The following is a 26,319-nucleotide window of genomic DNA, read 5'->3' on the forward strand; positions in this document are numbered from 1 at the left end:
ATGTAAGGATTAAAAAAACGTTAAACATATCAAAAAACAGACTCATAACATTTGCGAGGAGTGAGCAATAACATATTGGAAGCTTTATAACATCTTTAAGGGTTGTGGGGGAGAGGAGAGATGCAAGGGGGCAGAAGAAATGCACGAGAGCAAGGGAAAAAGGAGCAAGATACATGGTTATCTGCACCAAAGAGACCCAGGGTGCAGAGGCCCACCCGGTAGTATCCAGAGTTCCATGTAGGCCAGTGCATGCTGGCTACCTTTGCTCTGTGCAGCGATCAGACTGTGCTACCTCTGCACTGTGCAGCGATCAGACTGTGCCACCTCTGCTCTGTGCAGCGATCAGACTGTGCTACCTCTGCCCTGTGCAGAGATCAGACGGTGCTTCCTTTGACCTGTGCAGCAATCAGACTGTGCTACCTTTGATCTGTGCAGCGATCAGACTGTGCTACCTCTGCACTGTACAGTGATCAGACTGTGCTACCTTTGATCTGTGCAGCGATCAGACTGCAACCTCTGCTCTGTGCAGAGATCAGACTGTGCTACCTTTGATCTGTGCAGCGATCAGACTGTGCTACCTTTGATCTGTGCAGCAATCAGACTGTGCTACCTCTGCTCTGTGCAGCGATCAGTCTGTACTACCTCTGCTCTGTGCAGCAATCAGACTGTGCTACCTTTGCTCTGTGCAGTGATCAGACTGTGCTACCTCTGCTCTGTGCAGCGATCAGACTGTGCTACCTCTCCTCTGTGCAGTGCTCCATTAATGACACTGGTACAACTGCTTTGTTCAGAGGCTGGCCCATGCTTTCTCTGTTCAGTGCCAATGCACAGTTTCAACTACCTCTGCACTATGCAGTGGGCGGTACCTGCTTTGCGCCAGTGTCTAGTCAATGGCACGTCTGCTCTGTGCCAGTGCCCAGTCTGTGCTATTTCTGCACTGCACAGTGCTTAGTCTCTGACAGCTCTGCTCTGCTGCAATGTGTGCCACCTCTACCTTTTCAGTACTCTACTGTAGGCTTGGGGACCTCTGCTTTGTTTCGTAGCCAGCATGTTCTACCTCTGCCCTGTGCCCAGGGTGTCTGTCTGTGCTCAGTGCCTGTGTTCCTCCTGTGCCACCTCTGCTCTGTGCCCAGGGTGTCTCCATGTGCTCAGTGCCAGGGTTCATCTTGTGGCACCTCTGCCCTGTGCCCAGTGTATCGACCTGTGCTGGTGCCAGTGTTTATCCTGCGGCACCTCTGCCCTATGCCCAGGGTATCTACCTGTGCTCAGTGCCAGTGTTCACGCTGCGGCACCTCTGCCCTGTGCGGTGCCCTCTCTGCGCATGCGCTGGCATGCCATGTCCCAGAGCTGAGTCGCTGGGACGCTGCCGCTTTGTGGCGTTGTTGCTGAGTGTGCGCTGCTCACTGGAGTGCACCGCTCTCTTTGTCGGCCCTCTGTGCCTCTCTTTCCAGCTCTCAGCCCAGAACTGAAGAGGGATTTGCATCATGAAAGGGGCGCCTTTCTTCTCTCTGTTCACTGCCTGTTTCTGCCCCTTATCTGCCCACCAAATCCGGCTAATTCCAATCCAATGAAGCAGTCCCGTTGTCTGCATTGTTTGGAAGTTTACCCAATAAACTCCTAACTGAGCCAGAGGATTAACTTTTCAAGAGGGCCGGGGTCAGGGGGCGAGGGGGGATGCAGAAGAGGGGAAAGAGGAGCAAATAAAGAGAACCATGGGGGGCAGAGAAAGGGGCACAGCGTGAGCATTTTAATAGACTTCCAGTCCTAGATCAGGTGCTGCGGTCCTCACACTAGGCTAGACCTGTCCACCTTATGGCCGTATTATTCAACCATGTGTCCAGTACTCTCTTCCCCCAGTCAAAGTCTGGGGGACCCGCCGAAGCACCTCTAAAATCCTCCTCATAACCTATCTACGCACCATGCAAAAATCTCTGATAGGCCGCCATTTTGGCGCCACTTCTGGGAATTTCTCCAACATCTCTGACATTAACACTGAGAAGCTCACAGACCTGTTCACAATTGCCCTTTCTAATGGTGTCTTCCCGCCCCTCTGGTCATTCTCTGTGCCCTCTTTCCCAGGCTCGGACTGGCCCATGGGGTAACAAGGCAATGCCCAAACCAAAAACGCAAAATGCTAGTGTGGGCCAGATTTTTGGGTCAATGTGGGCCACTTTTTTGGCCAATGTGGGCCAGTTTGATGAGTTACTTCACTATGCAGCTAGTAGTTTGGACCATTGTTGCTTAATAAATATTCTTTAAAATGCCCAATTTGCATAATATATATTTTTTTTAAACTCCCTCTTAAGTACTATTCAAACAGGCTGTCAGAAAAGGAATGAATTGCCTTTTGCAACGTGGGCCACTTTTTCATTGGAGCCCGAGACAATTGTATGCCCCAGTCCGACCCTGCTCATTCCACTCTTTTTGCGATTCATCAGTCCTACGCTTCTTCAGCTGGGAGAACAAATCAACGTGCTCGCCTTTCCATATCGTCTCCTTAATTTGTAGCGCTATATGCCAAGCCGAAATCCCTCTCACTGAAGCGCCTACTCACCCCCTTTTTCCTTATCAGTGTTCAACCCATCATCATCCTTTGTATTGTATTGCATTTGGTCATTTATATAGCGCTCTTTCCCCATGTGTATGGCCTCAATGCACTTTTGTCCTCACAGGGCCTCATTCTCTTGATGGTGAGGCTGATGTAGATCTGGGACGTTTGATCGATGTGGCCATTTCACCACATGTATTATGGGGCAGACATCCATACCTGCCTCCCAGGCTCCACGCGCGCCATCCCATGGCCCTACATTTCAATAATATATGTACACGTAACCCTGCCCCTTAATAAAATGCTACAGAAAATGCGGTGAAACGGCCACGATGAGGTGGCCAGGTACCACTGATGATGCCCCTGCTGCCATTGACAATGCCAGTCCAATATTCTCCTTGCCCCTTGCTGGGAGGCCCCCATGTTACTTCTTTCCCCAGCTGCTGGCAACAGTGGTGCACCGGTCTTGTGTGTCGATGTACTCCCGGTGATACCTGGGTACTCGCGTGGGCAGACTCCAGGCTACTAACCATAACCGCCCCCTGCCCCTGTTCCATAGCTAGCTGGCATGGCATGATCTCATGCCCCATCATTTGGTGCATGACCTAGGCAGAACCAGCCTCCCGCAACCACTGCCCAATCACAACTTGTGCTCTACTCAGCGGCACACCAGACCACACAGCCCACAATGCGTGACTCTAGCTCACCACCGGCGCATTCATTGCCAGTGGTGTCCCTGCAGCTATTCTCCTGACCTCTGTTACAGTGGCCATCCATCCACATGTATGTCCCCCCCAGCTGGGGCCACACTCCTCACCATGTGAACCCGAACACCCTCCTCTACTTGGTCACATATTACAGTGGCGTTCCTCACTTGTGACGCTAGGGCTTTCAAGAGAAGCCCTGGCGTTGTGCCAGGGCGATGGATTGGGAGGTGTGGTGATGGGCCAAGAAGGCAGGGGCACCAGAAAGGGGGTGGACCACACGGTCGCCGAGCGGCATGCAAAGTCACTGCAGGCGCGCACCCGTTGAGATCAGGGGTTTGTCGGTGTGTTGCGGTAGGGTGGGGCACGTTGCATTGAATTGAGCTAGGGGCCCAATCATTTGGGTCCCTGGAAGGGAGACGTATTGCTGATTTATGTTATGGTCCTACGTTCGGCACGGAACAGTGAGGTGTCTTGCCAGAGCTCATAGAGTGTTCCTCACTGGTCCGTGCATGGGGGGAGCGGTTCTAGTCGGTTTAGGGGGTCACATATTTCCCTCACGCCTGTTCCAGATCATGGGGGGTGGTGGGGTGATGGCCACCGCCACTCCCCACGCTCAAGTACATCATTACATAATTAGATGTAACTATGACATAATGATGACATAATAGATGACGTAACGTTCTGAGGATGCGATTCATGTATAGCTTTGTCGCATTTGTTGATGATGTAAGAAACGTAATGAATGCAGCCTTTTTACCTTCCAAAGAATACTTGTGTCTGGTAGTTCGTGTGCCCCTCACTGGCCCTGCTGCCTGCGCCACACACTCCCCTGCTTTTCCTTTCAGTCCTTTCTCTGCCACCAGAGGAACAGCTGTTTCAATTGGCTCTTCCTTCCTCCAGGGCCTAGCCCCATTCCCTCAAGAAACACATACTGGCACCTTTGGGCCCAAAACCGAAACCTGTGTGCTCTGCAATTGCTCCAAAACCTGAGCAATCCTCCTGTCTTGGACTCCCCCATCAAGGCGTCCAACCATTCTCTGGATGCTGGGTCACTGACTTACCCGCCATCGCATGAAAACCACACCACAGACCAACAGCACCAGCCATTTGTAACTTCTAAAAAGAGTAGGCCCACTCTTCCCCTCAAATGAAGAAATATGACAAGAAGTTCACCCGGACATTTTCATCAGCAGGTGATATGCTAGGTTTTAAAGTCTTAAGAGGCGCTCAAACCTCGAACCCTGACACGGCCCATCACATTACGTTGGATGCTTTGTTCCCTGAGCTATGTGGGCTCCTTGCCTCCATCTCCCTCTTTTAAAATCCCTAGCTCCTGCTGTGCCGTGCTACTTTCTCCCGATGACATCACGCCGCCTGTCGCTAGGGATTCGCTGCCTACCAGTCCGCCGCCACGCACCCAGCGACGTCACTCTGCATTATGCCGGGGCTTGCTTTGAGAACCGCCATTGGGGTGGGGGTGTTGGTGGGACCCTGTTATTCAGAAGGTGAGCAAAGCAGGTGAAACTGTGTACACGTGGCACTAATGTCCCAGCCAGGGCTCCAGTTACGTGTTCCTGACAATTGTACTCCCTAAAATCAGGCCAGCACACCCAACAAACAAATAGGAAGTAAGAGCCTGACTTTTTATGCCACCCGTGCTGCTTAGATGATGGTATCGTCCGCCTTTGCGGCCTGATGTGAAGTTGGCCTTTGTTGTTAAAAACATGTTTATTTACATGTACAGGAGACGCTGGCTACAAAGAATATTTACATTTTAAAAAATCCTGTTTTTAAATTTCAAAAATATGTTTAGTTGTACCTAAACACATAGTCAGGTATCAGCGTTACGTTTTTATTCCCTAAAACATTCTTTAACGCCCAACCAAAATAGGGAGTGAAATACTCTTGACCTAAAATTCTAGAAATCTGACCTCTGCTCAGCGGGTTGCGCATTGGCGGCTGCGATATATACGTGAGGTCTGCAGGTGGCAGGGTTGAGGCCCAGCAAAGCCACCTCAGCCTTTCATCCTTCCAAGGTAAATAAATGAGCACCAGCTTGGTTGTGTGATACTTGTATGTAAATCACGCTTTGGCGAAAGAGCTCTATAAATGATGAATCACCATTATCTCCAGTCCCTGCCCTCTATTTTCTGGGTGTCGTGACTCCTCGCCCACCTCGTGTCCAGTGTCCCCCCAGGTATATGGCAGCGGTTTGCCTCCCGCTGCTGCAATGCTTCCTTTCCCTCTCAGAGGAGAGCCACTGAGAGTCCCGCGAGGCTTTGTGTGTGGGTGGGAGGCAGAAAAGTGTAGGGAAAAGGGCCTCTTGCTTCTACCTGCCAAGGCTCTGTCCAGGATTAGACAGGTAAACCCGGGTGCCTCATTTCGCTGGAAGGACCGTCCTTTGCCTATTCCCTGTGCCCCCACTAGTTTTCTCATCCCAGCCCGGCTTCCCCCTGCACACGATCTTTCACTGCCCTGTTTGCTCTCTCCATTCCACCCCTCAGCTCTTGGCGCCAGCCCAGACACTATCAGAAGGCGAGATAAGGTTGTCCAGTAGGTGAACAGAGTTTCAAGATAAAAAAAAAAAAAAAATCCATGCAGGCATAAACATAAAAGAAGGACTACCCCCTTACTCCCCTCCATACCAAACGTCACCCCCATCCTACAGTATTTCCGGCGCTGCCCCTGTATACAAATGCTGTGGTTTTGACTGTGAATGTAAGCAAGCGTGACAATACCAAAGGGGCTTTTGCTACCATTGATAGTCCAGGCCTTGGTATGCGCTCATTTCCTACACAATGTGTGTGACACAATCAGTTAAAGAAGAAAAAGAAACCGAGACTTCAACTGGAGGATAGATAACGATGAAATCGAAGCTGTCGCTGAAATACGCTATCTAGGAGTGCCAAAAAACAAGTCCATTCGAGAAAATAATTGGGTACTACACCTACTGCAACGAATGAACACTTTCTCCCTACAAGGGGCGAGAATCCATACTTTGTATGGAAAGTTCAGCTTAATTCCAGTGCGGCAGTTTTATGTGCAAAAGGTGGTCCCAGGAATCACATACAGTTCAGAAACAGGGTGGAACTTGGACTATAAAATCTGGGCAAAACTAGAGGGCATTTTTTGGCGGCGAGTGTTAAGACTACCAAACTACATCTCAATCATTGCAATAAGGCACGAATTGGCGTTAGAAGAACTCTATGGCTGTGTAGTATGGGACTCGCTTGCGATGTTAAGAAAAATGCAAATTGCTAATCCCGTACCTGCATACATGCTACTAGCGCCAAGAGACAACTCGGAATACACAGGACTACTCAAGAGCTGGGTACAAAATCTCGAGGAGGTTTTAAAAGCGAGTGACATCAAGCTTGAAACACTGGTAGACCAGCCGCAAATCGCAAAGGAAAAGATAAAGCAATGCTTTTGGATTCTAAATATGTCCAAATATAAAGGTCTTTCGTCTGCCTTGGACCATAGTCAAGCAATGAACAAATTAAACAATTTGCCCCAATAGCTGCAGAAATTTCCTTCAAGATACCATCGAAATGGATTCCTGAGACTGCGTCCAACGCCGTAAAGACAAAACAAATGCTAGTGGCACGTCATATCGAAAAAACAGATGACAATGGTTGTAGATTCTGTAAGTCCAATATAGAATCACTCAAACATCTAATAACAGAATGCCCAGAACTTAAGACTTTGAGGTCAATCTACCTAGGTCACTTTGCCCCTATAAATGACAACATGGATGAATGGTGGCAAAGAATCTTAGGTGGAAGTTCAACTCATCTGACGTGTTGCCTGTCTGGACTCTGTAACTTAAGTCTGGGCTAGTGAACTTAATTGGAAGATGTTTGTTTTCTTAAAACTTTTTGATAAAAAAAAATGTTGTGCTAAAAGTTTGATTTAAAACTAAAAATTACAATAAAAAAAATAAAATAAAAAAAACAATCAGTTAATTGGCGTGGCTGCTACCTGAGAGGTTGGACGCTCAAACCCAGCCAGTTATGGCAGATATCTGGCTTAGGTAATATGGGGCAGTTTTGAAAATGTACTGGTTTATACATTTTGCTGACGGTGAATATGTAATCATTCCCTGCAGTCTTGCTGGGACTGTGTCAGAGGCCACCCTGACTTGCCCCAAACTCGGGCCGGGGGACACAAGGCCAAATTCCAGGACAGTCCTGGTAAAACCGGGATGTCTGGTCACCATATTGCCCAGGCTGAATTGTGCTGTCTCCTTTCCATCTCTATAGACTCTGCCCTCGTCATTGAACTGTTCTATTCACTGTTTTGTTTAGCTTTGCTATTAGGCGGCACTTTAGCGCCACCTATAAAGCCAAAACTATTGATATAGGGCTAAGCATGGAGGGGATGGCAGTGAAGAGCGACACATAACCTTTGGGTGTTTATTTACTTATTTTAATTTTTGAAAACACGCCACATCGCCCGTAGGCCTCAAGGCGCACATAAAAGACAAAACAACAAATAATCAGGAAAGACTGAGATGGAAATAGAGCGGAATCACAAAAAGGCCTATGTATCCCTAAAGAGGAAGGTGTTTAACTTCTTTTTAAAAATCAACCAGTGATGTGACGGTTTTGAGATCGAAGAGGATTTGGAGTCCAAGTGGCAGGAGCCAAGACATCAAAGATTATTTTCCCAAATTTGACTGATCGAAACCTGGGTTGGCAAAGTTTGGCCTGATCCAGCGACCTAAGGGATTGTGTAGGAACGTACCTGTGGATGCGTTCACAGAGGTAGCTGGGCGCACCCGAGTCAGGCACTTGAAGGTAAGTGTACGGATCTTAGAAGACACGCAGTGCTTGACTGGTAGCCAGTGCCGATTTTCTCTAGCAGCAGTAATGGACTGTCTGTTGGAGATGTCCAATACTGCTCTGACCGCCCCATTTTGCGTGACCTCAAGGGAAGTAAATTCACCATGAGAACATCCATTAGAACCATGAGATCGTCCAATACCCTATGTCTTACAGTACCCAGATTTTCCTCTAAAAGATCCGGTGGTTCAAGCTTTACTGTCCTCGCCTCCCAACTCTGGAATACCCTGCCTCTGAATATTAAGGCGTCCAAATCCTTCCAGTCGTTCAGGAAACATGCCATTGGGTGGCTCCTGACAAAAAGTCAACCTTAAGTTAGACCCAGCTATAAACTGTACATATTGCACATGTCAATTTTGTCATCATGTGTGGCCATCACATCCATTGTCCTTATATGTTGTATATACTTGCTGCCGTACTATTATTGTTATTCTATGTACTATGCCTGTAACCTGTACTAAGCGCCCCTATACTCCCGGGTCCGGAGCGCTATAGAAATAATAAACAAAAACATAAACATTAGATGCAGCAGATCCTGCCAACAGACTATTGCAGAGGCGAGAATGGACATATTTTTGACAGTAAGAAGGACGTGGTAAGTTAGCTGCTTGTTAATCCAACTACATGAAGCACGAATCTTGGCAACATGTGGCCTCGCCCAATGTCTTAACATTCTTTGCCACAGGAACGGTGACATTAGATATCGAGATGGAGATATACTCTGAGGAGAGATTTTTTTGCATGTGACTCGAGGCTGTGATGAGAATCTCAGTCTTGTCGGTGTTAAGGGCCATATAATTTTCCCCCATCCAGGAGTGGATGGTAGAATAGATGGCATTAATAGCCAGTGAATACAGGGAGTAAGTACCAGAGAGTTCCAGGATGACCAGAGTGTCATCAGCATGTAGTGTACAAGCCACCCAGGTCATCAAGTAAGAGAAGAAGAGGAAGAATGCACATGTTAAAGAGAGTAGATGACAGCGAGGAGCCCTGTGCAGCACCACGTGTAAGAAGAGCGGGACAAGAGGAGGCGTCGTGAAGAGCAACGCGAGCGGTATGTGGACCCAGAAAGGAGACCAACCATTACGTGGCTAGATTGGAACAGCCAACCAACGATTGTAACCTGGTAGCAAAGAGCTTGTGGTCTACTAAGTCGAACGCGGCCGAAAGATCAAGCAGCATAAGAAGTGCTGGATGACCGCGATCGACAATGGCTGCCAGATTCGCCTTGAGATCGAGCATGGCAGTCTCCGTCCCGTGTCGTGCCCGATTGGCGGGTCCCTAAAATGGAGTTATCCTCAATGTATTTTTGAAGCTGAAGATAAGCCACACGATCCATTACTGTAAGAAAGAAGGGAATATTTGTGATGCCTCGTTTTAACTATTACCTACCCATTTGCTACCCATGCCCATGTTAATCCCAGTGACCATTCCCACCCACTACACATCCATTCCCCGCCCAAAACACTCCTTGCTGGGATCTCTTTGATCTAGCTCTATCAAGCAGTAACATCATCCTCATGGTGAAATACAAGTGTCTTACACAATTGTAGGATCAGAGGGGCAACCCAGAGGCGACTTGAGGGATAGCTCTGCCGTCTAGGGCCAGGTGGAATCCTTGGCCTGTGGTGTCTGTCCAAGAGCCGACCTGTAGACAGGGTAAGGCCTGAGCGCGCAAGGCCCACCCAAAATCTATATTGACCCAATCAGCAGCGCTGTGTGGGCATTTACAAATGTTAACGGCACTGCAGTGGGCCCAAGTACATTAGCTTCAGACCCCACTTGTTATACAATCTTGGCTACGCCTCTGCTGTGAAGCCCGAGGGAGGCTGTGGGACAGACAGGTGGGCTGCCTGTGGCACGCAGGGCTCGGCGCTCGGGATCCGTCTCTGTATTGTAACAGGACCCCATCTGTTTTCTTGGTATCCCCTTACCTCTGAAGTGAAGCGCTCCCAGAGGAGGGGGCACCGAGCCACGGGACTAGGCGCTCAGGAGGATGAGAACAGACATGTGGTGACCCTGGGAACGTCACCCCTGACCCTGAGACTGCAGGGGTCACAGCCCGACAGTTCCCAGGTAAACCCACCCCTGCACTTGGAGCCCCCTCGTCACCTCTGCCCTTCGACCCCGCCAGCAACGATAACACCTTGATTGACTCTGTTGTCTTATCTTTTTTTTGACAGACTTAGAAAGAAAGGGACGTTTTTCTACAAAAACAGTCCTTCGCACCTTTGCAATGAGGCTGTTTCTGAAAAAATCTGCTATCCCGCCTTTTTGGGGTGGTGGAGTCCACGTATCTAGGACTACCACCTGCAGGGCTTCAGTCACCACACACCAGACGAGCCCCGTGCGGGGCAGAGCTGTCCACTTCCGGCCTACCCTGGAGAGACAGGCTCTGCTTGGTCTCCAGCTTTACCCTTGCAGTGTTCTATGCTGCTGCTCTTCTGTGTCGACCCCCACGCAGTCCACGCTTGCCACCAATGCATCGCCTATACCCCTGCCACAGCAAACCCGCCCCAATTCTCCCGCACCATCCCCACCCCAGCTGCCTCCTTGTTTTTACCAGAATGTGGGTGCATGCATGCAAACGATGCCGCGAATACCTCTTAGGCTGGCCCGGATCACGTGTGAGCTTCCTCCCCAGGACTGTGGCAAGACAGGGCACCCTCGAAGGGTTAGGGGTTTGGGGAGCCTGGTAGAATATACCCAAGAAGGAAAGAGGGTGCACGTGCTGGAAGCCACTCCCCTGAGTACTGTTGTGCCCTTAGGGGTGATGGGAGCCCCCAAATCCCTGATCCAAGACCCCTTGGGAAGGTGGTCTAGCCGAGGCCCTCAATAAACTGGCGAGGGGCCGTGACGGTCCTCGTGGTGAAATGGGCACCGCCCTTGGGGGGGGGGCCTACAGAGTGCTGCTAGTAATGGAATAGTCCCATGCACTCGAGTTACTGCGCCCATGCAATGTAAGGCGCCTTTATTGTCATATTTGCACAGACCACAGTCTTCCGAAGGGCCTTCCACCCCACAACGCTTCGAGGCTATAACAACGCCAGTAGGCGCTATACAAATATCAAGTAGCATAACACGTGGGCAGCACATATGTGCTACATTAAATACAGGTAATGCTTTGGTTTAAACTAGTGGTGGATGACGGTGGATTATCACTGTGTGTGGGTGTTGGCTAATAGATACAATCAAGTGTATCGACCGTGTGAATGGATTGCTCGTCAATTGGGGGAGGGAATTGTCTTGTGGGGGGGAGGGAGAGGGGCAATTTCATTCTAGTCGCTTAAGTTTTTTAACCACAGACAATTCATGGCAATGAGTAGAGTTTTGTGTTTTAAATTTCATATCTGCAAATGCCAGCACGTGTGGGACATATATGTACATCTGGAGGGTAACGCACTAAACATTCTGTTCCTGTGTTGCAAGTTTTCTGACCTCTTTGCAGGGTCCTCGCCAGACCAGGGGTGGACTCAGAACCAAAAGTGGCACTGGACATGTTTCTCACAGTGGCACCATATTACACTGTGGGAGCAAGCCCACCCCTCTAAGTGGGGCGTGTGGGCTTCTCCCACAAGAACATGTGGAACAGTTGGGCCAAATGTGAATTCGAAAGCACATTTGTCCCTAGAGAGAGATTAAAGGGCAATTATACATAACACGCAAATTGACACAGAACATTTGCTAAGAGCGGTGAATAATATTGCTGGAATCGTTATAACCAATTCTTTACTTCAAAGGGATGTGGGGGACGAGGAGAAGGGACATGGGGGGTGGGGGCGCTGTGAAAGCTCCAGAGTTCCCGGTAGGCCAGACCAACACCGCCAAGCACACCCCTCTGTAAAGGAAGGCTCTCTCTTCTGAGGCAAGCAGGCAAAGATAGCGCTGTTGTCTCTTTACCCACCTCATTGGCAGCCCCCTTTTTTTCAGTGCCAACTCACCCTGATGTCAGGCTCTCCTCTGTAATGTCCTGTTTCTATGCCCATTTTGTTTACTGTGGAAGGACAGGCAGCCACCTGTCCCCTTTTTATTTTGTTGTGGGTTGCAGCCCACCATTTATGCAAAGAGGCGGGGTTACGCCAGAAAGTAGTTCGTTCTGTTGGATGATTAAAGGGCTTAATACCCGAGGTAATCGGAGTGTGCACCACACCCCGATTACTTGCCGGTAATCTTCATTACTCTGAGTCCACATCTTCCTCCTCCCAGTCTTTATTGCTTGAGGCTGGGACGAGGAAGATGAGGTAGTGTCCAGTCCTCGCTGCTTTTTCTACTACACCCCAGCGATTTGGCGCGGTTTACGCGCTATATAGGCCTCCCTCGCAGTCACTCTAAGGCTCGCCCCCTGATCTCCTGGCAGCTGTGTGCTTTTCTCTGGAATCAGAGTGAGGGGCGGGAGAGGAAGCAGAGGCCCACACCTGCTGAGATCAAGGCCTGTTCGCACTCTCTCCCCTTCCATCACACACCGCGGGCCTGCTGACAGCTAGGCACTGGGAAACGGCAGACTCTGCTGACAGGTGAGGCGGGGGAGATTAATGAGGGGCCGTGAGAGAGGGGTCTGGGCAGGCCAGGAGACCTCCGGGCGCTGTGAGCGTTATTCCCGCAACCAGCGCGCTGCTGTCCTGCGCATGGCGACACTGCTTTCCAGGTCCTCCTTGCGTGCACGTGACGCGTCGACAACTGGTGTCTGCTGTGCCCACAGAGCTACCCGAGGGCCCACCTATTCATATCCATGCCTGCTGTGACCCTGCGCGGGATACGCTCACTGCTCGCAATGTTGATACAGGCGTGCATGTGCTCACTGTCCCAGGGTACCTGCTTACTGTTGAAAAGTACTGGACAAGGACCTGCGCACCTAAAGCACCGGATAAGGTGCTCTGGGCTTCCATCCAGACTCTGGCTAGAGTGTGGCCGGGGCACTGCTCTGCATGGCTGGAGGGTCGCTGGGTGCCCTCTGTGTACGGCTTCTGCATGGGCAGGGACACCCTGTTTACGGTTGGAGTGCAGCTTGATTCTCCCTGTGTACATTTGGAGTGTGGTCGAATGCTCCATGTGTACTGCTGGAGTGTGGCAGGGTGCCTCCTTTGTATGGTTGGAGTGTGGCATGGGACACCCGTGTACGGATTGGAGTGTGGCCGGGTGCCTCCTGTGTACGGCTGGAGTGTGCCTCCTGCGTACGGTTGGTGTGCGGCTGGATGCTCCTTGTGCAGGCCTTGTTAATTCTTAAAAATACCACTAGACCTGCAGGGTGAGTTCTTGATTAGTTTACATACTCGACCTAAGAGATTCACTTGCCCCAAGGTGACTGGGGACAAAATATTTACCAGTGCTTTTTGTAAAATGGTGCATGTTGCCATAATCACACTTCAATGCTGTCAAGCAAGCACAGTGAAACTTGTATTTGCCATTTACTGCAAACAAAGTGTGTTTGCAGTGAATGAAAAATAAGTTTCTAACATTCCCATACTTGCCAGCAAGATTGAGTATCACGCAAATGGTACTTGCCTGTCGTAAAAACGACTTGCCAGTGCTAGTGGGCTAGTAGATTTTGCAAGTGTGGATGAGGGGGAGAACACAGCACACAAAAGATACTGAGGAGAGGCCCATTGAGATGGCGAGAGTGAGGCAACAGAGAATGAGGCTGAAGAGGAGCTCAGAGCAGAAAGTGACACTGAGGAAGTCCACAGAAGAGCGAGGGTGAGGTGGGAGCCCACAACAGACACTGAAGGTGAGTCAAGACCTCGCAACAAAAAAGTGAGGCTGATAAAGGGGATCCCTCCACGACAACAAAGCAACTGACAATTAGAGTGAGGAGGGAACGCTCAGCAGAGCGTGAGGTAGTAGAGGAGCTTGCGGCAAAGTTTGGTATGAGAAATGTACTCACTTTAGGACGTCGTAGACAGGATAGAGCTCACATCAAAATGGTGGGGTGATGAAGGAACTCCTAGCAGAGTGGGGGCGAGGTAGGAGCTACCATCAAACTGTATGGCTCAAGCAGAATCCCACAGCAGAGTGTGGGCCAGGAAAGAGCTCACAGCAGAGTGTAGTGGGTAGAAAGGAGCTCACAGTAGAATGTGCGGTCAGTAAGGAGCTCACAGCAGAGTGTGGGGTCAGAAAGGAGATCGTAGCAGAATGTTGGGGTCAGGAAGGATCTCACTGTATAATGTGGGGTCAGGAAGGAGCTCCTTGTGGATCAGGGAGTTGAGAGGTTGCAGGTGGTGAAGGGACTTTTAGCAGAGTGTGAGACAGGAACTCACTGCATAGTGTGAGCAGATGCTCACATCACTGCAGAGAGTGTAGTTCTGACCAGGAAGGAACCCACAGCAGATTGTAAGGTGGATTCTCGGTTTGGGGTGAGGAAGTTAACTGCTTATAATTTGGACGAGTAAATTACTCACTGCAGAGTATGAGGAGAGATTTCACAGTAGAATGTGAGGGTGTCGAAGATCATTACTGCACAGTGTGAGGGTGGGGTAGATACTCACCACAGAACATGGAGTGGGTTGTGAGGAATGCACGCTTGTAGAGTGTGGACAAAGAAAGAGCTCACAGCAGACTGTGGGGCCATTCGGGAGCTCATACCAGAATGTTGGGGGTCAGGAAGGAACTCATAGCAGAGTGAGGAGGCCAGGAAGGAGCTCATAGGAGACTGTGGGGTCAGAAAGGAACTCATGGCAGTGTGCAGGGGTCAGAAAGGAACTCATAGCAGAGTGAGGAGGCCAGGAAGGAGCTCACAGCAGAATGTAAGGGTTAAGAAGGAGCTTGCAGCATAATGTGGGGTCAGAAAGGAGACCACAGCAGTATGGGGTCAGAAAGAAACTTATTTCAGAGTGTGAGGGTCATAGCAGTGTGTGGGGGTCAGAAAGGAACTCATAGCAGAGCGAGGAGGCCAGGAAGGAGCTCACAGCAGACTGTGAGTTCAGAAAGGAACTTATAGCAGTGTACAGGGGTCGGAAAGGTACTCATAGCAGAGTGAGGAGGCCAGGAAGGAGCTCATAGCAGAATGTAAGGGTTAAGAAGGAGCTTGCAGCATAATGTGGGGCCAGAAAGGAGTTCACAGCAGTATGGGGTCAGAAAGGAACTTATTGCAGAGTGTGGGGGTCATAGCAGTGTGCAGGGTTCAGAAAGGAACTCTTAGCAGAGCAAGAAGGCCAGGAAGGAGCTCACAGCAGACCGTGGGGTCAGAAAGGAACTCATAGCAGTGTACATGGCTCGGAAAGGAACTCATAGCAGAGTGAGGAGGCCAGGAAGGAGCCCATATGAGACTGTGGGGTCAGAAAGGAACTCCTAGTAGTATGCAGGGGCCAGAAAGAAACTCATAGCAGCGTGGGGAGGCCAGGAAAGAGCTCATAGGAGACTGTGGGGTCAGAAAGGAACTCCTAGCAGTGTGCCGGTGTCAGAAAGGAAATCGTAGCAGAGTGTGGAGGCCAGGAAGGAGCTCACAGAGACTGTGGGGTCAGAAAGTACTCCTAGCAGTGCGCCAGGGTCAGAAAGGAACCCATAGCAGATGGGGAGGCCAAGAAGGAGCTCATAGCAGAATGTAAGGGTTAAGAAGGAGCTTGCGGCATAATGTGAGGTCAGAAAGGAGGTCACAGCAGTATGGGGTCAGAAAGAAACTTATATCAGAGTGTGGGGGTCATAGCAGTGTGCAGGGGTCAGAAAGGAACTCCTAGCAGAGCAAGGAGGCCAGGAAGGAGCTCATAGCAGAATGTAAGGGTTAAGAAGGAGCTTGCAGCATAATGTGGGGTCAGAAAGGAGTTCACAGCAGTATGGGGTCAGAAAGAAACTTATTGCAGAGTGTAGGGGTCATAGCAGTGTGCAGGGTTCAGAAAGGAACTCTTAGCAGAGCAAGGAGGCCAGGAGGTTGCTCACATCAGACTGTGGGGTCAGAAAGGAACTCATAGCAGTGTGTCGGGGTCAGAAAGGAACTCATAGCAGAGTGAGGAGGACAGGAAGGAGCTCATATGAGACTGTGGGGTCAGAAAGGAACTCCTAGCAGTGTGCATGGGCCAGAAAGAAACTCATAGCAGAGTGAGGCGACCGGGAAAGAGCTCATAGGAGACTGTGGGGTCAGAAAGGAACTCCTAGCAGTGTACAGGGGTCGGAAAGGAACTCATAGCAGAGTGAGGAGGCCAGGCAGGAGCTCATATGAGACTGTGGGGCCAGAAAGGAACTCCTAGCAGTGTGCAGGGGCCATAAAGAAACTCATAGAGAGTGGGGAGGCCAGGAAAGAGCTCATAGGAGACTGTGGAGTCAGAAAGGAACTCCTAGCAGTGTGCCGGGGTCAGAAGGGAACTCGTAGCAGAGTGTGGAGGCCAGGAAGGAGCTCATAGCAGAATGCAAGGGTTAAGAAGGAGCTTGCAGCATAATGTGGGGTCAGAAAGGAGATCACAGCAGTATGGGGTCAGAAAGGAACTTATAGAAGAGTGTGGGGTCATAGCAGTGTGTGGGGGTCAGAAAGGAACTGATAGCAGAGTGAGGAGACCAGGAAGGAGCTCATATGAGACTGTGGGGTCAGAAAGGAACTCCTAGCAGTGTGCATGGGCCAGAAAGAAACTCATAGCAGAGTGAGGCGACCAGGAAAGAGCTCATAGGAGACTGTGGGGTCAGAAAGGAACTCCTAGCAGTGTACAGGGGTCGGAAAGGAACTCATAGCAGAGTGAGGAGGCCAGGCAGGAGCTCATATGAGACTGTGGGGTCAGAAAGTACTCCTAGCAGTGCGCCAGGGTCAGAAAGGAACTCATAGCAGATGGGGAGGCCAAGAAGGAGCTCATAGCAGAATGTAAGGGTTAAGAAGGAGCTTGCGGCATAATGTGAGGTCAGAAAGGAGATCACAGCAGTATGGGGTCAGAAAGAAACTTATATCAGAGTGTGGGGGTCATAGCAGTGTGCAGGGGTCAGAAAGGAACTCCTAGCAGAGCAAGGAGGCCAGGAAGGAGCTCATAGCAGAATGTAAGGGTTAAGAAGGAGCTTGCAGCATAATGTGGGGTCAGAAAGGAGTTCACAGCAGTATGGGGTCAGAAAGAAACTTATTGCAGAGTGTGGGGGTCATAGCAGTTTGCTGGGTTTAGAAAGGAACTCTTAGCAGAGCAAGGAGGCCAGGAGGTTGCTCACATCAGACTGTGGGGTCAGAAAGGAACTCATAGCAGTGTGTCGGGGTCAGAAAGGAACTCATAGCAGATATGAGACTGTGGGGTCAGAAAGGAACTCCTAGCAGTGTGCATGGGCCAGAAAGAAACTCATAGCAGAGTGAGGCGACCAGGAAAGAGCTCATAGGAGACTGCGGGGTCAGAAAGGAACTCCTAGCAGTGTACAGGGGTCGGAAAGGAACTCATAGCAGAGTGAGGAGGCCATGCAGGAGCTCATATGAGACTGTGGGGCCAGAAAGGAACTCCTAGCAGTGTGCAGGGGCCATAAAGAAACTCATAGAGAGTGGGGAGGCCAGGAAAGAGCTCATAGGAGGCTGTGGAGTCAGAAAGGAACTCCTAGCAGTGTGCCGGGGTCAGAAGGGAACTCGTAGCAGAGTGTGGAGGCCAGGAAGGAGCTCATAGCAGAATGCAAGGGTTAAGAAGGAGCTTGCAGCATAATGTGGGGTCAGAAAGGAGATCACAGCAGTATGGGGTCAGAAAGGAACTTATAGAAGAGTGTGTGGGTCATAGCAGAGTGCGGGGTCAGGAAAGAGCTCACAGCAGAATACGGGGGTCCAAAAGGAGTTCACAGCAAAGTGAGGTTCAGGAAGGAGCTCACAGCAGAATGTAAGGGCTAGGAAGGAGCTCACAGCAGAGTGTGGTTCAGGAAGGAGCTCACAGCAGAGTGTGGTTCAGGAAGGAGCTCACAGCAGAGTGTAAGGGCTAGGAAGGAGCTCACAGCAGAGTGTAAGGGCTGGGAAGGAGCTCACAGCAGAGTGTGGTTCAGGAAGGAGCTCACAGCAGAGTGTGGGGTCAGAAAGAACATCCTAGCCGATTGTAGGGATGCCGAGAGTGCTACGGAGTGTGAGGGTGAGCGGGGGAAAGTCCTCAGAGCTAAGTCTCGCGGCCTAGGAAGTTATTCCATCTGTCCCCGTTTCTGGGCGGGTGTTTATTCTGGGTTGGGGGGAGGGTGTCCCGGCCATTTGTCTCGAGGGCCGCTCTTCTGTAAATGTTGTTTCAGCTGGTGCGGGTCTGTGAAAGTGCAATTAATGGATACCATGCACTCAGGGGTCAGGCCTTTATTTACTTTATTTTAGAAGTCAAGATTGTTTGTGAAAGCTGTAATGGGTGAAGAAAATGGGAGCCCCCCTCTGCCCCCCCCTTCGCCGCCCCATCCCTCCCGGTCTCAATAGCCCCTTTCATCTCTGGAATCCCTCTTTCCGCGGAAGGAATGCGCAGAAACGGCACTTCCCAGTGAAGCGAGACTGCTGAGCGCAGCGTGGGGGCAGGCGATAACTGGCTAATCAGGAACAGCTCTGGACTGACCAGGCCTGTGCTGAGTGACAGGCGACCGCACTGGTCAGACACCTCAAGCCTTCCATAGACTGGGCATCAGGGTCTGCACTGGGCAGGCACGGAACAGGGCCCGCACTGACCGGACAATGCACTGCACTCCCTCAAACACTGCCGTGTGCTGAATGACAGGCGACCGCACTGGTCAGACACCACAAGCATTCAATGGACTGGGACATCGGGGACTGCACTCGGCAGACACGGAGCATCTGGCGCACTGATCAGACACTGCACTGAAGATGCATTGCACTGGGCAGACACGAAGCGGCAGCGGTAAGGGGCCACTGCCGGCCTCTGCACTGCAGCCCATGGCGATTCTGCTTTACAATGAAGCGCCCCCCGCCCGCCACACTCGCCACCTTGCGTTCCAAGGCTGCCCGCTCTCCCTGCAGTCCTGCTCCAGCACGTGATCCCGGGTAAAATGCACCGCCTCGGCCCTTGTGCGGGCTCGGTGCTGGCTGGGGGTGTCTGCTCTGCGGGGTGAACGATGGTGCAGTTTGATGGGGGCAGTGACATAGTGCAGTTTGAAAGTGGGGGCTTCTTCTGTTGGAACCGGCCAGATCTTTCCATCAAGAGGACTCAAGCACCAGACAGCAGAACTATCCCCCAGGCCACGCAGACCTCACAGTCAGTCTTGAGGGGGAGCAGACAGAAGGGCTATCCCTGGGATCACCCCAATGTCTCAGGCGTTAGATTGCAGGGCTATCCATCGGGCCACAGACGCCACAGTCCAAAGCACCAGGCAGCAGAACTATCCCTCAGGCCACGCAGACTTCAGGTCCGAGGCCTTAGACAGGAGACCTGTCCCTCAGGCCACACGGAACTCACAGTCTCGAGGAGGAGCAGGCAGAGGAGCGATCCCTGGGTGATCCCCAATGTCTCCGGCGTTAGACTGCAGGGCTATCCCTCAGGCCATAGACGCCATAGTCTCAAGCACAAAACAGCAGTGCTGTCCGTTAGGCTACACAACCTGCAGAGTAGAGTCCCTGCATTTGACAGCAAAGATCTGAAGCGGGTCACACAGACTCCAGCCTCCAGCCCCAGACTTCAGCGCCAACCCTCTGTTCACACAGACTTCCGTCTCGGGACTTTGACGGCTGGGCGCTCTGTACTTCGGGTTACGCGACGTGAGTACCTGTTTAGACAACAGCCCCAGCCCTCGCTTCACTGCCAGAGCACGTGCCCCTCATAGATACAGGACAGTCCCTATGTGTGGGTCGCGGACTTCCAAGTCTCTGGCATTAGACAGCAGAACTATCGCTCGGGTGAAACAGATGCCACGTCACGGCCATTAGGCAGCATCGCTGTCCCTCCGTTTACACGCTTTACACAGCAGATGTTACACAGCCCCATAGTCTAGGCCCTTGGCCAGCAGCGCTACCCTTGGGTCAGACTGATGCCACAGTCTCTGACATTAGACAGCAGAGCCATCCCTCAGGTTGCACACACCTTCTTTATTCATTTTAGAGAGCCATCCCTCAGGTTCATGCCTTAGATAGCAGAGCCATCCCTCAGGTTGCACCCAGCATCTTTGTTCATGCTTTAGATAGCAGAGCCATCCCTCAGGTTGCACCCAGCTTCTTTGTTCATGCCTTAGAGCCACTCCCAGGCTCATGCCTTAGATGATAGCAGAGCCATCCCCCTGGCTGCACACTGCTTTGGTCATGCTTGGTCATGCTTTGGTCATGATTAAATGTAAAACCCTCTGCATTGTCCACAAGGCTTTCTGGGGCCTGGGTCCAAAATATATTCAGCTATCCCTCCGTAAACACCTCCCCTCTAGAGCTCTTCACTCCTCCTCCTCCTCGAACTCCCTCAGGGTCAGTCGTTTTTCAAAGAAAGTAGCTGGGGGTAGATCTCTGTCTTCAGCTGGGGCCTCCCTCTGGAACAGCCTCCCTGCCACTCTAAAACTTGAGGAAAACCATCTCAGGTTCCGGAAGCACCTCAAGACCTTCCTCTTTGCTTCTGCCTTCGCCCCCCCCCCCTCCCCTGCTGATCTGCTCTCTTGGAACCTTGCTTTGGGACACCCTCTGTCTCTGGTCCCAGGTTCCTGCTCATCCTGCCACCCTACCGCACTGCCTCCGGGTCACCCCTTGCACTGGGGTTTGTATCTGTACCAATACAGCCTCCCCTTTTTTTCCCCTCCTGCACTTATCAGACACACCTGATCTGCTGCCTCAAACCTAGCACTTGCCACTTGCAGCACTACCACTTTGTGCTGATTTAATTATTTATTTATTTGTGTTCTGATTATTTATCCTGTTTCTCCTTTGCTCGGCACTTTCCACTTTCTCCTTCCCCTCCATGCACTTTTCCCCTCCCCCTCTCCCATGCACTTGCACGTTCTCAATGTCACTGGGCCTAGTAAGATCGTTGTTTTGTTCTCCCCTGTTCCCCTCCCTTGCCTTGCCGCGCTCTGAAACACCTGTGTATGAGCGCGATATAAATAAAATATCATATCATATCATGCTTTAGATAGCAGAGCCATCCCTCTGGCTGCACACACCTTTGGTCATCCCCCAGGTTGCAGGTGCCTTCTTTTTTCATGCCTTAGAAAGCAGGGATGATAGCAGCACACATCATCTTTGTTCATGTCTTAGATAGTAGTGCCACCCCTCAGGTGGCACATGCCTTCGTTCATGTCTTGGACAGCAGAGTCATCCCTCTGGTTGCTCACGCCTTATTTGTCACATCTTAAATAGCACAGCCATTCCTCAGGTTCCACACACCTTCTTAGTCACGCCTTAGACAGCAGAGCCATCCCTCAGGTTGCACACAGCATCTTTGTTCATGCCTTAGATAGCAGAGCCACCCCTCAGGTTGCACACGGCATCCTTCTTCATGCCTTAGATAGCAGAGCCATCCCTCTGGTTGCACACAGCTTCTTTGTTCATGCCTTGGAGCCATCCCTCGGGTTCCTTAGATAACAGATTAATCCCTCAGGTTGCACACAGCATCCTTGTTCATGCCTTAGATAGCAGAGCCATCCCTCTGGTTGCACACAGCTTCTTTGTTCATGCCTTGGAGCCATCCCTCGGGTTCCTTAGATAGCAGATTAATCCCTCAGGTTGCACACAGCATCTTTGTTCATGCCTTAGATAGCAGGGCCATCCCTCAGGTTGCACACAGCATCTTTGTTCATGCCTTAGATAGCAGAGCCAGCCCTCTGGTTGCACACAGCTTCTTTGTTCATGCCTTGGAGCCATCCCTCAGGTTCCTTAGATAGCAGATTAATCCTTCAGGTTGCACACAGCATCTTTGTTCATGCCTTAGATAGCAGAGCCATTCCTCAGGTTGCACACACCTTCTTAGTAGACAGCAGAGCCAGCCCTCAGGTTGCACACAACATCTTTGTTCATGCCTTAGATAGCAGAGCCATCCCTCCGATTGCACACACCTGCTTTGCTCTTACACAGATAGCAGAGCCATCCCTCAGATTGCACACACCTGCTTTGCTCTTACACAGATAGCAGAGCCATTCCTCAGGTTGCACACACCTTCTTAGTCACGCCTTAGATAGCAGAGCCATTCCTCAGGTTGCACACAGCATCTTTGTTCATGCCTTAGATAGCAGGGCCATCCCTCAGGTTGCACACAGCATCTTTGTTCATGCCTTAGACAGCAGAGCCATTCCTCAGGTTGCACACACCTTCTTAGTCACGCCTAGACAGCAGAGCCATTCCTCAGGTTGCACACACCTTCTAAGTCACGCCTTAGACAGCAGAGCCAGCCCTCAGGTTGCACACAACATCTTTGTTCATGCCTTAGTTAGCAGAGCCACCCCTCAGGTTGCACACACCTGCTTTGCTCTTACACAGACAGCAGAACCATCCCTCAGGTTACACACAGCATCTTTGTTCATGCCTTAGATAGCAGAGCCATCCCTCCGATTGCACACACCTGCTTTGCTCTTACACAGATAGCAGAGCCATCCCTCAGATTGCACACACCTGCTTTGCTCTTACACAGATAGCAGAGCCACCCCTCAGGTTGCACACACCTGCTTTGCTCTTACACAGACACCAGAACCATCCCTCAGGTTACACACAGCATCTTTGTTCATGCCTTAGATAGCAGAGCCACCCCTCAGGTTGCACACACCTGCTTTGCTCTTACACAGACAGCAGAACCATCCCTCAGGTTACACACAGCATCTTTGTTCATGCCTTAGATAGCAGAGCCATCCTTCCGATTGCACACACCTGCTTTGCTCTTACACAGATAGCAGAGCCATCCCAGATTCCACACACCTGCTTTGCTCTTACACAGATAGCAGAGGCATTCCTCAGGTTGCACACACCTGTGCTGTCCATACCTTAGACAACAGAGCCAGCCCCTTAGCACACACGGGCCGTGAGCCACCGTGGAGGTAGAATTCTCGTGCACGCCACCTTTGGGGACAGCAGAGCTATCTCCCGGGCCACGCAACGTGGGGGTGCGCACCGATGCCCCCCCCCCCCCCGCTCCCGCAGGCCGCATGCATTGCTAAGTCCCATAAACACATTAACCCCTGCCCCCCCTCGATTAGCACCTTCCTGAACTACTTCCCTACCCGCCTGCCTGGTATGTTTTAAGCCCGTGGCATTGCGGGAAAGTGGAGAACGCATTTTTCGCGGGAAGAGGTGGGTATGGGCAATGCGACACCTCGCCCACGTCTCTGCCGCGGCGACAACATGGCACGCACAGAACGGGTCTTAAATCCAATGCAGCGGGATAATATGCTCGGCATGGATACCCGCCGGTGTACACCCCCCGCACCCCACCACCCCCTCTTGGTCATAAAGCTTGGCTACCCTCGCCCCGCGGGTCCCAATTACTGGTGCACAGCCCATCCCCTCCGACCATCACATTTCATCCTGATAACCCCCCTCTCCCCCCCATCCCCCCGGTGCCCCAACTTGTGAGTCTCTCGTGCCCCTCAACACCCACGCCCGTATATTTAAGTACTCGCCCGTGCCCACCTCCGTTTGCACATGGGACATTTAGCGATGTCCGGCACCCCACCCTCAAAAGCACACATGCACTCACCGGTCTGTAGCAGGGCGCCCAGCAGCACCCAGGGGATGAGGGCATACATGTTGCACCTGGGCAAGGCGGGCTTCGTGTGCCGAATCTTCGCCTGCTGAGCCGTGTCCGGCGGGGCACCTCGTGCCAGAGCCGCAGCCGGGAGCGTTGCCACCAGCGAGGGAGGTGTGCCCCCACACCTCCTGCCCCAGGCAAATAATCCAAACTGATCCTTAAAATCCGGGGGGGGGGGCAATGGGACGGGCGCTGCAGCCGGGGGGCGCGGATGCCCCGGTGTACCTTGCTTGCGAGTGGTCCTCTGCACAGGTGCCCAGGGGTGGGGAGGATGCCGGGTGCCCTGGTGCCCAGTGATGTCCAGGTGTGGGGATGCAGCCCAGAAGCTCCGCTGCTTCACCCTCCGATGTCGATGCTGCCCTAGCGCCCAGTGATGGGCTGCTGCTCAGAAGCGCTAGTGGTGCCGCACTGCTGCCCTGCCGGTGCCACTGCTGGCGATGCCGCACTGGCGATGCTGATGCAGTCCCTCCTCTGCCTCGGGTTGCACAGTTTGCTGCCACGCGCTGCCCGCTCTCTCTGCAGCTCACACTGAGTGTACTCACTGCTCATTCATGGGATCAGCGAGGGAAGCCCCGCCCCGGCCACGCCCCCGGGCCCCGCCATTGGACGGACGGCACCTCATTAAGAAAAAGAAGTACACCAGAACTGCGCCTTGCCCGGACCACAGGTGCCCACGCCGCGTCCTATGCTGGCTACGGGTACCGCGTCCACCAGCATTGCAGTGGGCATGAGGCTGGCGCCTGGTAGCAGGTGCCCCAATGCCAGGCGCCCTCCTTTGCCGCCAGCCCTTAGACGGGCATTGCTTGGTCTCCAGCTTTACACTCCGGTTGCTCCGTGTGTATCCACCGTTGTGAAGTGGGCAGGGCACCCAGACACAGACATCAATTAAGGTGGAATTTGGAGTCCCTATCGTATAGTGATTGGATTCTGGCGCGGGAGGGGGTGGGAGCACAACATTCAGTGAGGTAGGGGTAGGTTTATTACCCTGAGATGTGGGGGTCAGTGACATCCAGCATGGTGTGTGTGTGTGTGTGAGAGAGAGGGGTGGTGGTCGTCACTCAAGTCCAGTCAGGTGGGGCCCGTGACATCCAGCGAGGGTGGGGGTCACTCTCCTCCAGTGCGATCTCTATTGGGGTCACTGGCATTCATTCGGTGAGGTGGGCAGGGGCGCCAGCACCGCTCTGAGGAGTGTGGGTCGGGGAGCTTGTGATTGACAGCTGTCAGTAATCGGTCACCTGTGTGCGGGGTGTGTGGACTGTCGGGTGTGGCGAGAGCTGCGCGACACGTCCGGCCTGAGGCCATTTGATGTCTGCCCGGTCCTCACAGGTGACAACAGGTGTAATGGCAGGGGCGCATGGAATTGTGTTTGTTGATGCAAACCAAACCTATCCGCTTTAAAACCCCAGGGTGGTTCTGAGCGACAAGCCAGGGAGTGGCTATAGGGACAAGCCCGTGCCTGGCCTATGGAATGCCGTGCGTGGCCCTTGCAGTGTTGTGATTCTAGTAGTGTATGGCCTGTGACCGGGGATGCGTAGTGCGGAGTGTATTGAGCGCTATGGGTGGTTATTGAGCGTGGAGCGCGATGTGTATTGTCGTGTGGCTGGCATAGGCTGTGAGGGTCATGACTCATGGATCATGGCGAGTGGTGCGTGGATTGTGGTGTCTTGTTGCCTAATGCGTGTTGATTGGACCATACAGGGCAAGGAGTGTGAAGGGTGAAATGCGTTGCGCATGACGCGAGGATGAAAGGCGAGTTGTGTTAAGTGGCACAGTGGTGGGACATGCAGGGCGCATGGGCGTGCTGTGCACAGAGTGTGATGTCGATGAGCGGCGCCCTGGTGTTTGGTGAGCGTCAGGCGGTAGCTCCACCCCAGGTAGAGACCTAGGAATAGAAATCTAACCCCACCCTGGGGAGCCGGGCCGCACAACAGCATGATGCCAACACCGGCGGGACTCCCCAGGGCCCCGGGCGACAGTTAAACATAGTCTGTACATTTTCCATTCCGCCATTGGCCCCAGAAGGGCCCCATCGGCGAGGGAGGGAGGGACGGAAGATGGAGGTGGAAACAGCCGGCGAACCACTCTGAAAAAAGCTAGAGACGGACTGGGACGGCGTCGCACGAGGGGCAGCGGAGGGGAGAAGGCGTGGCAATAGAGAGAGCGTGAGGGGCGGCAGAGGGGGAACGTGAACACAGAGGGGCCGAGGGACCGGCCTGGGTGGAAAGAGGAGGTCCGAGAAAACAAGCCGCCGCCGTTCCTACTTCCCCTCGCTGTTTTCTCGTTCACCCTCATGGCCGTTTCCCACAAAGTCGGCCCAACGTCTCACGTTGCCCAAAAGTTGCCCATCAATCCTGCCGAGTAGAATGGCAAGTGGGTGGGGCGAGGTATGAATTGATACCATGCCAATGCGATCCTTGGCCTCTGTGCTGAGACTGTTGGGGGGAGGGGTTGTAGTGGTGGTTGAGGTGATTGCTTATTTGTCTTTACCCCCTTCCCTGATGTCGTCATCGCACTCCCTCCTTTCCTTCCTCTGCTTCCCTTTCCCCCTCCCTTCACTCTTCGCCTGCTGCGTAGGTGCCCTTCCTGGCGGAGGAAGGCGTCCACTTGACAGACGAGCGTGGAAAGGCCCCATCGCGCCCCAGCAGCAGGAGCAGGAAGTCTCG

The 26,319-nt window shown here is 52.2% G+C and overlaps 1 protein-coding gene across 1 annotated transcript in view; it reads right to left on the reverse strand.

Moving 5' to 3' along the window:
* The window catches only part of KIRREL2 (kirre like nephrin family adhesion molecule 2), a 61,346-nt gene extending 37,157 nt beyond the window's left edge, over window positions 1-24,189 (reverse strand). Inside the window, exon 1 of the mRNA XM_069604881.1 lies at window positions 23,606-24,189. Coding sequence (XP_069460982.1) covers window positions 23,606-23,654 — 49 coding nt within the window. The 5' untranslated portion in view covers window positions 23,655-24,189. The remainder of the gene's footprint in view (window positions 1-23,605) is intronic.
* Between the last annotated feature and the right edge of the window lie 2,130 nt (window positions 24,190-26,319).

This window comes from Ambystoma mexicanum, chromosome 1p, assembly GCF_040938575.1.
Source record: "Ambystoma mexicanum isolate Mex_15411 chromosome 1p, UKY_AmexF1_1, whole genome shotgun sequence".
NCBI lineage: Eukaryota > Metazoa > Chordata > Amphibia > Caudata > Ambystomatidae > Ambystoma > Ambystoma mexicanum.